The 13141-nt window shown below is 41.6% G+C and overlaps 1 protein-coding gene across 1 annotated transcript in view; it reads left to right on the forward strand.

Moving 5' to 3' along the window:
- ADAMTS16 (ADAM metallopeptidase with thrombospondin type 1 motif 16) overlaps nucleotides 1-13141 on the forward strand; it is a 175929-nt gene that overhangs the window by 77278 nt on the left and 85510 nt on the right. Inside the window, exons 10-11 of the mRNA XM_065905294.1 lie at nucleotides 1787-1940; nucleotides 11856-11951. Of these exons, the coding sequence (XP_065761366.1) occupies nucleotides 1787-1940; nucleotides 11856-11951 (250 nt within the window). The remainder of the gene's footprint in view (nucleotides 1-1786; nucleotides 1941-11855; nucleotides 11952-13141) is intronic.

Raw genomic sequence — 13141 nt, forward strand, 5'->3', positions numbered from 1 at the left:
GGCCAGAAAGAGTCTGTTTGGGGGCATAAGAGAAATAAGACATAGTTTGCATCTTGCCCTGCTGTTTAATATTGATCTTAACAGAAACAAACCCTCGAGTCACGGCTAAGTGTAGTTTTTGTGAGATGGAAGGACGAGCACTTTACCGTAGATCAGCCAGGGAATCAGCTCATGTGCCAACCTGGACTTTTCCGTGTAAGCCTGGGAGGCCTTGAGCGTGGCAAGTAGGTAGCCCTTTCTGAGGGCCCGTGTCCTCTCTTGGAAGAAGAGGTGGTGAAGGTAAAAAAAATCTCTGGAGGTCTTTAACCCGTTATGGTTCATGAGTCACAGTGGGGAAAAGGACTTTGAAATTTCCTTATAGAACCTCTGGCTGGGCCTAATATTCTTCATTAATGTTATTTTTTGCTGTGCTTGAACACATATATAATATATGTGTACAAAATTATAAGCTCAATAACATTTTACAGCCTGGGGGGCAACAGTCCATAGGGTCACAGAGTTGGACGTGACTGGAGCGACTTAGCACACACACTCCAGTGTAACTTCTCCCTAGGTCATGATCTGGAGCACATCACAATGGCCACGTCATGGAAACAGCCTGAGTGTCCTTCAGTGGATGAAAGAGTAAAGAGGATTTGATACATATAATGTATATGTGACATTTGTATGTATATATGCACTGGTGTGTGTGTGTGTGTGTGTGTGTGTGTGTGTGTTTAGTCGCTAAGTAGTGTCTGACTCTCTGCGACCTCATGGACTTTAGCCTGCCAGGCTCCTCTGTCCATGGGATTCTCCAGGCAAAAATACTGGGCTGGGTCATCATTTCCTCCTCCAGGAATCTTCCTAACCCAGGGATCGAACCCAAGTCTCCTGTGTCTCCTGCTCTGACAGGCGAATTCTTTACCACTGATGCCACCCGGGAAGCTCATATATGCACTGTGTCTGTATGTACATATGCACATGGTGGAATATCATTCAGCCATAAAAAAGAAGGAAGTTCTATCATGTGTGGCAGTGTAGATGAATTTTGAGGGCATTATGAAATGAGTGAAATGACTCGGAGACAGACAGACACTGTATGATTTCACGAACTGTGGGATGTTGAAAAGAAAATCAAACAGAAGCAGAGAACAGATTGTTACTTTTGGGTGAGTAGGGTGAGGTAAAGATTCCCCTCAAGGTGAACAACCCCACAAAGGAAAGTTGGGAGGTGCCTAAGGTGACATACTGCTGTGGAATTTGTTGTGATTACAGAGGTGTTTTATTTTTGTTTGTTTGCTATTAACTTTTTCATTTCTGATGGAAATTATGGCAGAAGTTCCATGTGGAAGCTGGAAGCTATTGTGCAGGAAAGGAAGGAAGAAAAAAATCACAACCTTTGAAACTGGTTGATCGCGTTTCAGCTGTTAACAATGCTCACTTCATCTTTTTATTGTTCTTGGCAAGGAGTGTACTTTAGACGGTGTCTGTTATAGGAGCTCCTCGCCTTGAACATCTGGTTGTACCATTTCTTCTCACTTTCCCCATGCTAAGTGAGAGGTCCCATGAAGAGCAAATGGCCTCCCCGGAAAAGGTGACCTAGATTATGAACAGCTTTAGAAAGTGTGGCCCCTGTATTGAAATACGATGATAAATGTTTTATTTTGACCTCAAGAAAAAAAAAACAGCATGTCTCCTCTTCTTTGCACGAGGCATGTTGTAGGTTTTCATGAGGGGGAATAAAAGGCCTGATTGCATGGACCCCTTTGGTTACCCTGGCCTCACCAGCAGCTCCTCTGTGTTTCAGCACCGCCCAGGCTACCTGCCTTGCTGACCGGCCAAAGCCCGTGAAGGAGTACAAGTACCCGGAGAGGCTGCCCGGAGAGTTATATGACGCGAACACGCAGTGCAAGTGGCAGTTTGGAGAGAAAGCCAAGCTCTGCATGCTGGATTTCAAAAAGGCAAGCGATTGTTGGCAAGTGCTCCATGCGGAATGCTTCATAAAACCGTTTGATTCGGTGAAGCTGACATTGATGCATGCGGCGTTTATTGGGTACCTACCAAATGTCAAATCCTGTGTGTTAGGGCTGGCCCTGTATAACAGGAAACACATGTTTTACTGGCGAAGATGACCGTGGATGCTGTGGTAGGTATCAGTTTTCTCTCGAGTACTGACTTGTCCTCTGGGGTCAATTCCTTCTGATTCATCATGTGGGAGTTCAGGGAGAACTCTTGGTTGGTGCAAGTTGGCAAATGAATGCACTGCATTCTTTTCAAATGGTGTTTAAGGAACTGTGCTCACTGCCCCCGCGGCACCCCGCCCCCCGCAACCTTCCTCAGACAGAGACAGAATTTACCATAAGGCAGTAGCCTATCTGATGACTTCTGATTATTAAATTCCTCAAATGAAGTATTTCTAGAGAAGCCTTTCATAGTAGTCCACTGACACCGGGGACACAGCAGAGTGGTTTTCTCACATAAATTCCCCATATAACTCAGAGACATGTGCTCTTGCTAGACAAGGGAAAATGGAGATTTCATAACTCGCTCTACTAAACTGCTAGCAAAGCCACCCATAAATTGAATGAAAGTAGCTATTTTGAGGGCTTCCCTGGCGGCTCAGTCCATAAAGAATCCACCTGCCGATGCAGGAGACCTGGGGTTGATCCCTGGGTCAGATAGATCCCCAGGAGAGGGAAATAGCAACCCACTCCAGTATTCTTGCCTGGGAAATCCCATGGACAGAGGAGCCAGACAGGCTACAGTCCATGGTGTCACAAGAGTTTTCTTTTATCCTAGTTTATAATAAAATCAAAAGAAAAGTGGACAAAAATATATAGTCCTCCAGAAATCTCCAACATTTCAGAACACGCTGGGAATGTGCCCAATTTAAATCCAACATGATCATCTTCTTTCTTCTAAACTCAAGTAGGTCTCCCCGCAGAGTCAGTTACAGCTGTGCGCCAGAACTGGATGTTTATCTCCTCAGCTGGGTAATCTCAGCTTGGAACCAGAATAGTAAATCAGAGAGCATCAGCACGGTACTCCCAGTGCTGCTTTTTCAGTTGGAGGAATATGTAAGATCCATGAGAATTTGTGTGTTACTCTTCTGTTTGCTAAGGAAAAGAAGCCCACATCTAACATTTTCTTTCAAAGGTGGAGTGTTCTACGGCATACTCCTGGTTTCCACACCGATTTGCTGAGGCCATGGGCTATCATCGTGGTAAACCAGTGCTGTGTGGAAAATACAGGGGAGAAGTTCAGTGCAGCATGTCTTTCTATCGTCGTTGTTGTTTAGTCATTAAGTCATGTCCGACCCTTTTGTAGCCCGCCAGGCTCCTCTATCCATGGGATTTCCCAGGCAAGAGTACTGGGATGTGTTGCCATTTCCTTCTCCAGACATCTTTCTATTACTGAGAAAATATTTACATGTAGGGAAATGCATTTGTTTTAGGTGTACAATTAAATTTTTACCTAGTAACTTTTTATCAAACTGAGGTTCCTTCCTGGTCCTTGCTTGGTAAGAGATTGTGTTAGTTTGTTTGACAATATTATTTATAGCTTCTGTAGCCTCTGCAATATATGTTACTTGGTATGTAATGATTTCAGAGATGAGTGTTAAAACCTTTAACAAAGATTATATATTTTTCTGTTTTTCCCATTAGTTCTATCAGTTTTTGCTTTGTGTATTTTGAAGCTAGGTTTTTAGGTGTATACAAGTTTTGGATTTATGTCTTCCTGATCCTTTCATTAATATGCAATAACTTTATTTTACTTTTGGTAATGTCACTTTTCTTGAATTCTACTTTTGCTAATGCAGCGACATCAGTTTATTTAAGAATACTCTGCATGATATTTTCCCCATTCTTTTACTGCCCGTTTCTTTGTGGTTTGATGTAACATGTCTCTGTTGTATCCTTTAGTTTGATATTGCTTTTGTATCCAGTTGAACAGTTTCTAGTCTTTCACTGGAATGTTTAATCCATTTATGTTTAATGTAATTATTGACATGGGACTTGCCTGGTGGCTCAGATGGTAAAGAATCCACCTGCAATGCAGGAGACCTGAGTTTGATCCCTGGGTTGGGAAGATCTCCTGGAAGAGGGCATGGCAGCCCACTCCAGTGTTCTTGCCTGAAGAATCCCCATGGACAGAGGAGCCGGTGGGCTATAATCCACGGAGTCACAATGAGTGGGACATGACTGAGCGGCTAAGCACAACAATTATTGACATAGTGGATTTAAATCTCCCATTTTGCTATTTGTGTCCTGTTCTCATTTCTTTTTCGTTTCTGTTTTCTTTTGGGGTCACAAAGAGTCAGACATGACTGAGGGTCGTGGGGTCACAAAGAGTCGGACTCAACTGAGCGACGAACAGTTACTGACATAGTGGATTTAAATATCCCATTTTGCTATTTGTTTCCTGTTCTCATTCCTTGTTTGTTTCTGTTTTCTTTGGGATTAAATGTCTTTTAAAAAATTCTATTTTTTTGAACCATTTGCTTTTTAGCTATCTTTTACGTGTACTTTTAGTGGTTGCTCTAAAGCTGCATCTTTAATTTGCAACCTATGTAGAATTAGCATCGTGTCGCTTTATGCAAAATGCAGGATCTTTACAACAAATGAGTCCATGTCTCCTTCTTTCACACTTTGTACTATTGTCATGATGTATTTTATTTCTTTTGCAAGCTATGAGCCACATGGCACTGTTACAATCTTTGTTTTAAAATAATGGATTATTTTTAAATCAAATAGAGTCATTTTTTATGTTAACCCACACAATTGCCATTTATTATTCATGCTTTCTTATAGATCAGTTTCAAATTGTGTCATTTCCTTAGGGCCTGAAGAACTTCCTTTAGCATTTCTGTAGCACAAATTTGTGGCCATAAAGTATCTCGGGTTTTCTTTATCTGAAAAATGTCATTAATTTACCCTCAGTTTTGAAGAACAGTTTTTTCTGAATATAAAATTCTAAACAGTTCATTCTTTGTTCCTTTTTTTCCCTTTAGACCCTTTAAAGATATAGTTCCATTTTCATCTGAACTCAGCTGTTTCTAATATAAGTTTGTCATCATTTGTATCTTTCTTCTAACGTTTCTAATCATTTATTTAGACAATTCATCAAGCTATGCATTTGGGTTAAGTTTCATACTAGAACCACCATTTGGTTCTTTTTCATAGTCTGTATTTCTCTAGAGAATATCCCATTTGTTCACTTATGTCCATTTTTTGAATATATTATAACATATTACATGTGTTACAATTATATATTATGATATATTGTTATTTTATATTATGTATATTTATATCACATTGTTATAGTAGGTGAATTCTTTTGATCCCCCGAGCCTTTGTTTTATTATTCCTTTTTTTTTTAGTCACTCAGTTGTACCTGACTCTTTGTGACCCCATGGACTGTAGCCCACCAGGCACCTCTGTTCATGGGATTCTCCAGGCAAGGATACTGGAGTAGGTAGCAATTTCCTTCTCCAGGGGATCTTCCAGACCCAGGAACTGAACCTGAGTCTCCCGTATTGCAGGCAGATTCCTTACCGTCTTAGCCACCATTATTCTTCCTTAGGGCTCATCTATTCTGGTTTTCCTTGGCTCTAAGGCACAATACGTACTCTACCTATTAGACAGCTTGTGGTTCTTACTCATGAGACATGGACTTTGGGCTTTCCACTGGACGCCCAGATGCTCGCTGTGGTTCTCCACACTGTGTGGGCCAGAACCCTGCTCCTTCCCAGAGCTGTGTATGTCCAATCTTCCAACACTTATCAGCTTTTGGCTCAGAGACGCTGCACTCTGCCAGGCTGCTTGGAGCCTCATCCTGTGTTGTCAGCCATTAACCCCTCAGATGAGGACCTGCAGGAAATCCTCAGGGTTCCCTATGCAGTTTAGCTTTTTCCTTTCTGGTCATTGTCCCACAAATTCTAGCTACTTCTGCAGCCCCAACTTGGATCTCTGCACTCTCACTTCGGCGAGACTGCTATTGTCTGCATAGGATCCACATTTCTATACCATGGTCAGCAAAATGTACCCAGGCAGGGAGCTGGGCAGAGGTGGCACTCACCTGATAAATTCCCCTTCTCTTGAGAACTAGGTACTGCATTGCTTGTTGCAAGAGTCTGAAACAATTAGCCACTTTTATAGTTTTTAAATGTAGAAAAGTAACCCTAGTACCAGTTACTTCACCATAAACAATAAAGTACCTTTTGAAAAAAAAATCCATCAAAGTCAGTATTGTGACATCATTCCCTATGATGTGAAATTGTTTTTTAATAAAGATAAAATTGACATAGTTTTCTTTTTAGAAGTTAAATTCTACTCATGTGGCCAAACCCTCTACTATAAAGAATCTCAACTTTAGATACAGAGTGACAATTAGATTCTATATATTCCATATGAATTGAAGCATCTCAGGAAATTTTCATAAATTTAATTTTTCAAATGACCTCATGCTGAAATCTTATAAGAATGAGTCTATTTGATTAAGTTGAAATGTAAAGATCTGGAACTTTTCTGATGGTAGAGTATAAAATAATAAATAACAGAGAAACTACTCAGTGTATAAACCCACCCTTGGCACTTAAGACCCACTCAGTACAAATTTGCAGGGAAGGGTGACAGATGGATGGAAGATATTTTAGACAGGCTTAAACCTCTTTTAAGTACCAAATGCTATTTAGTTTGGAAACTTAAGAGATGATGTGAATACATATGCATTCTTCTCTTGGATGAATGGATATGTGTTTGGTGTGTATATATGGGTGTGTACATACTCGTGTATAAATACACACACATAGATGGTCATGGCTTTCTTGATCCACTGATGACTTGTATATTGATAATCAGAACTGGTGATACAAATGCACCACTGCTTGAAAAAAAAAATAATTGCAATAAATTATGTATCCTATTATAACATTATTTGTATATGAATTTTTAGTATATATTTTTGAGGAAGTCTAATACTAACAGTTGGAGAAAATGAATCTGATAGCACTTTATTCATGATGTGGACATGCTAAAACAAATCCAATCATCTGAAAATGTTTATTTTATTTGGAATGTTAGGTTGTGATACTAAACTTAATCAAGTGGTAAAGAATCCGCCTGCCAATGCAGGAGGCACGAAAGACACGAATATGATCCCTGGGTTGCGAGGATCCCCTGGAGAAGGAAATGACAACCCAGTATTCTTGCCCGGAAAATCTCATGGACAGAGGAATCTGGTGGGCTGCAGTCCATGGGATCACAGAGAGTCAGACACAGCTGAGCTACTGAGCACATGGGCACGCACAAGTCAGTATTACTGATAGGATAACTCGTAAATTACGGGACGGAACAGCAAGTGAGAGCCTTTGTTAAAGAGAGTGTTCCTTAGCAGCAAAGGTAAAAGAGTGAACTCTTTACATGGGCCTAAGCATTCTTCTTCTTCTTTTTTTTCCTGTTCACCTTTTTAAACAAACAAACAAAAAAACTTGGGATATAGCTGACTCCTTGAAAAAGTCCCTGATGCTGGGAAAGATTGAGGGCAGAAGGAAAAGAGGGCTTCAGAGGATGAGATGGCTGGATGGCATCACTGATGCAATGGACATGAACTTGGGCAAACTTTGGGAGATGGTGCGGGACAGAGAGGCCTGGCATGCTGCTGTCCATGGGGTCGTAAAGAGTTGGACTCAACTGGGCAACTGACCAACAACAGTAGTTGCTTCAATGTTGTGTTCTTTCTACTGTGCAACAAAGTGAACCACCTGAATGTTTACACATATCCTCTCTCTCTTTTTTTATTTCTCCCCCATTTCAGTCAACACAGAGCATTGAGCAGAGCTCTCACTGTACAGCAGGTTCTCACTAGTTACCTATTTTATGAAAGTGAGCGTATGCTCGCTCAGGACCAGTAATGTAAATGTGTCGGTCCCAGTCTCCCAGTTCATTCAGCCCTCCTTCCCCCTTCGGTGTCCATTCGTTTGTTCCTTCTATCTATGCTTTGCCAACAGGATCATCTATACCATTTTTAGTTATTTTGAACACTGTGTCTTTGTTAAGTTCCTACTCTGCTTCATCAGCATTGCTTGGTGTCCTAAACCTACAATCTGAACTGCAGCACGAGAGAATTGGAAATTTGCTCACCTTAGTGTCCTGAGTACTGTTGGTAAATTGGGACGCCCCTCCTCCCCGTGCCTGCCCACCCCATCCAGCACTTACTGCATTCCAAATTCCTATCCCTGGAACCATGATTTAATAGTATCTTTGTTCCAAGAGGACCCTAAAGTTTTATTAAGAATGTAACGATCACAATGGTAGTTTAATACCACCCTTGTACTTAATCCAGAAGTTAGCAGTAAAGTCAAAATATGATAAAACCAAGAGGGAATAATTGGATTTGAGTTGTTTAGATAACAAAATAAACATCATTTGAGATACTAAGGTTTCTATTTGTTTTCCAGGATAGAATGTCACGTTGTTATTAAGTGGCCAGCATTTACATCTATAAAGACACCAAAGCCTTGAATACTTTTTGAAATGTTAGAACACAGTAACATGAATTATATATCTCAAGGCTTTTGTAACTCTTGATTTATTTCTACCTGGGGGCCTAGAATTGGGGATGGAGCAGTTTGAAGGATGGGGCTGAAATACACAGATGGCATAAATGGCACAGGCTGAAGTAGACACATCATATGATTTAGTGGTGAGCTGACTGCCACCAGCATCCTCCTATGTGAGAGCTTCTTACTTAAAAAACTGTCACTTTCATTAGTATCTTCCATCTCTATGTCTATATTCTGCAGAATGTTACCCAAAACTATCATGTAAGAAGATTATGAAATTACTTTTAGCAGTTGTCTCAGTGTAGTATTTTCATATCATAATGTTACCCTCCTAAATCATTTAGATGTTTTCATGATCACAATCCACTGATCACTGTTATGATCATTTTACACTAAAGAAGTTTCTGCTCACTCTGTCCAAGGTTTCCACAGAAACAAACTAACAGATGTTTGACTCACTCACAAAACATTTATTGAAAGCCAGCCAGGTGCTAAGCACCATTCCAGGTATCGATGACAGAAGCATAAAAATAATTTAACATTTTAAAGCCCCATTTATTTTACCCTCTTCCATCATCTCCGAAACTGTCCCAGGAATTAGTAGCACTGGCTCCCTCCGGCCGCAGCCATGAACCAGGCTGGGAGCTGGGACTGAGCTCACATCTCCTCAGGATCGGAATTGAGAAAGTCACTGGCATGAGTTTGGTGCCTGTGGGGTGCCAAGCCCTGAGGGGGGACCCCTCATGCGGCCCCCGGGACAAGCTGATCGGCAGCTGTATACAAGGAGGATACCCGGGTTCTGCCTGCCCAGTCCACACCAGATACCTTCTCGGAAGCCCAAACCCTCCCCTGGGCCTCTGTGTCCATCTCCTGCTAACCCAGCCACAGGGGCGAACCATTCCCTATCGTTCATTCACCCGTCTGCGTGTTCTTCCCTTGCTTGTCCTCGCCCAGCCGCCTGCATCAGCCGGTCACTGCAGGGCAGGTACCCTCCCCTGCCCCACTGTCTGCAGTCTGCGTGTGACTGGTCACATTTCCACCCAGACCCTGAGCCTAGGCCCACAAGTTCTGGTTTTAAGGAAGTTCTACTTGTACCCTGGGTTTCTGTCACGACATCATCCATGCAAAGGGCGCGTCCCACTTGCCTCTCTGGAGACTTGCAGACACCCTGCCCCTGATTTCATGGGTGCCTTTAGGTCTCCTTATGGCTCTGCTCTCTAAACACCGTTCTGGCGAGAACAGAGGCCCCTGGTGTAGCACGGTGATTGACGTCGTGAGGGCCAGGCACGGCACTCCCCACCAGGCATGGTAGGATTGCCCCGTAGCACTTCATGATTCTGTCAGGCGCCAGAGAAAATGGTACAGTGACTGCAACCACAGGAAGATACTATGAGCAGCTCAAAACAAAAGCAATGAAGTGATATCCCAATTAAAGCATGAAAAGCTGGCTTTTCAGTGAGAGAGATACAAGCCGGGAGGCGGGGTGGGGGGCGGGGAGGCTGTGTGTGTCTTTAACAAATACATTAACTTTTAAATATATAATGAATAAATGTATGGAGATTTGAGAATTAAGTTTTGTGAAGGTAAAATCCATATGGATTGCTAAAAGGGAAATCTTTTAAGCGGTCACCCATACAATGCAGAAAGCCCCGTGTGACCTCATCTCTAGCATGGTTGAAACAAGAAGTAGAAGCACAGACGCCCTGAGGCGCCATCTGAACCAGGAAGTAGAGGCACGGACGCCCTGAGGCGCCATCTGAAACAGGAAGTAGAGGCACGGACGCCCTGAGGCGCCATCTGAAACAGGAAGTAGAGGCACGGACGCCCTGAGGCGCCACCTGGAACAAGAAATAGAGGCACAGACGCCATGAAATGCCATCTGGAACAGGAAGTAGAGGCACAGACGCCATGAAATGCCATCTTTCAGACACAACCAAGTGGAGGTTTTGCTGTGTTGCATTTTCTTTATAACATGAAGCACCCTGTAGATGCAGATATTATAAATGTCTTGGGAAATAGTGCAGTACTGGTTCAAGTATTCAGAACAGTTGTACAGGTCATTTAAGAAAGTTTTCATCATGTATACTGCGGCCGCCACCAGCTTTCCTGGAGGTCCCACCATTTCATGAGCCCGACGGTCTACCTATCACGAAGATGATCCTTTGGATCTAAAAGCATAAATAATTTCTTACAGTTGGAGAGGCTTTTTATTGTGATTAAACTTCAGATCTTGTTTTATTTTGCTGACGATTCAAACGTCCTGGGCTTCCTTCCTCTGCACATACCATTGTTCTTTCTCATCTTCCTTTGCATGACCCCTTCATTCCTTCTCTTCAGAAAGGGCCAGACTTGATCTGAAGATTTCACTCATGTGTCCATCTCCCACTGCTTTCCTGGGTCCTTCAGGTGACGCTCTTTTCTCCTGGCAAGCCTGCCCTGCACCATGTTCTTTCCCTTGTACCAGGGGAACTTCTTCCCGTGTGCACCTATGTCGATTTACACCAGAGCTACCCCCTCTAAGACCATTCTTGAGGGAGTAGGTCTGGTCATATTGCTTAAGGAACCTCATGCCTAGCTAAATACCTGGCACATTCTAGGCCTTCATCAAAGATTTGGGGATGGTGGCTGGGTGGGTAAATGAATGAATGGATGACTGGCTAGAGAAATGGACATGTCAGCAAGTTTCATAGCCATCTTTAACATGGAAATGAGGATTCAGAGTTGCAGAGGTTAGTGAAAGGTAGGAGCAAGAGCAACTTGTAAAATGTTATGTGTTATTGGTTTTTAATTTATTAATTTTTAATTATTTGTAATTTTCTTCAATATCTGGATTAAGCATATTTTATTTTTAATTTAAAAAGTATACTTTTGTTAAATGTATGATGAATAAATAGAAATAGAGTTTTGGGGATAGAATGAAGTTGGACAGTGTCTAGAACATGAGACTTCTGGGTCCTTAGTCTACCATGTATATCTACTCTTGAGTAGACATTAGCTTTTAATTTATATCAGTTGTTTTCCCTTAAATTTTTCAGTAACACTGGGCTTTCCGGGTATCTCAGTGGTAAAGAGCCCACCTGCCAAAGCAAGAGGTGAAGATTTGATCCCTGGGTTAGGATGATCCCCTGAAGGAGGAAATGGCAACTCACTCTAGTATTCTTACCTGGATGATTCCATGGACTCAGGACCCTGGCAGGCTACAGTCCATGGGGTTGCAAAAGAGTCACACACGACTTAGCAACTAAACAACGACAACATTTTATCACAGCTGTGTGAACCATTTGTAATACTAATGACCTTCTTTCCACTTCAGGATATCTGTAAAGCCCTGTGGTGCCACCGGATTGGAAGGAAATGTGAGACTAAATTTATGCCAGCTGCAGAAGGCACTACCTGCGGGCGTGACATGGTAAGAAACTTGTCTTAGGTGCAGACATCATATTCAGATGTCAGCCTTTCAGCCATGTATCCTTCCTCCTTTTGGTCTTCCTATTTCTAAGCCTGTCTTCCTGATCTATATGATCATATCTATGATATGCCAAAAGATTGCTTAATTTATATTAATTCTATGAAGAGGACTCCCCTTCTCACTCTTTTAGTGATGCATTGATGAGATACCTACAATCACTAGACACTGATGTCAGGCAGCAAGTGATGGCTGATTCTGTTTAATGAGGGGGGATGTTAAACTCTCAACTACCTTATAATCATACAAATAACTAGTGTTCAGTAGTTCTGACAAAGCCTCAGAGCATCCATTGAAGACTGTGGAACAGACCCTTTTGACTATTGCTCCTGTAAAAATAAGATGCTGTCCTGGGGAAAAGAGGAAATTCATAAGATGGCAAGTTTATTTACTGACTGGGAGACAATGAGAATTCTGTCATTAAAACTGAAAATTAAATTTTCTTAACACTCAAAAGTGATATTTTAATTCTTTTCATTTAAGCTGCAATTGTATTTTTCAGACTATAAAAACTATTGATAAAGATAGAAATATGTCAGAACCAAATTGTCACCATAACCATTTTCATTCTATGTGTCTGAACTTATTTGTGATGCTAACAAGTACAAAAGAGAAACATATGCCTGAATATTATTGATCTAGTACATTTAAAGTCTAAAGTAAACCTTGCTAAACTTTTAACATATATAAATGGCAGTACAGAGAGAAAGGGTTTAAAGTATTAAGAAACAATGTTAACATGCTTTCGGGTTAAATTATTGTAATACTGACTGAGAAAATGAAGAGAAATGAGGTAAATTTGCTTAAGAATAGCACCTAGCAACCATTCATCTTACGCGTGTTAATATGCTTTATTGTCAGACTTTCCAAGGGTGAGATTGATATTTAAATCTGTCTAGTGATATAGACAGCAATAAATTAATCCACAACAAAAGAGTCTAATAAGAATGCTTTTAGTTTCTCAAAAGGCAGAAGGAGCAGAGAGTGACAGAGGATAAAATGGTTGGATGGCATTCAGTGGACATGAACTTGAGCAAACTCAGGGAGATGGTGAGAGACAGGAAAGCCTGGAATGCTGCAGTCCATGGGGTCACAAAGAGTCAGACATGACTGAACAACGGCAGTTTGTCAAA

Source organism: Muntiacus reevesi, chromosome 14 (genome assembly GCF_963930625.1).
Source record: "Muntiacus reevesi chromosome 14, mMunRee1.1, whole genome shotgun sequence".
Lineage (NCBI taxonomy): Eukaryota > Metazoa > Chordata > Mammalia > Artiodactyla > Cervidae > Muntiacus > Muntiacus reevesi.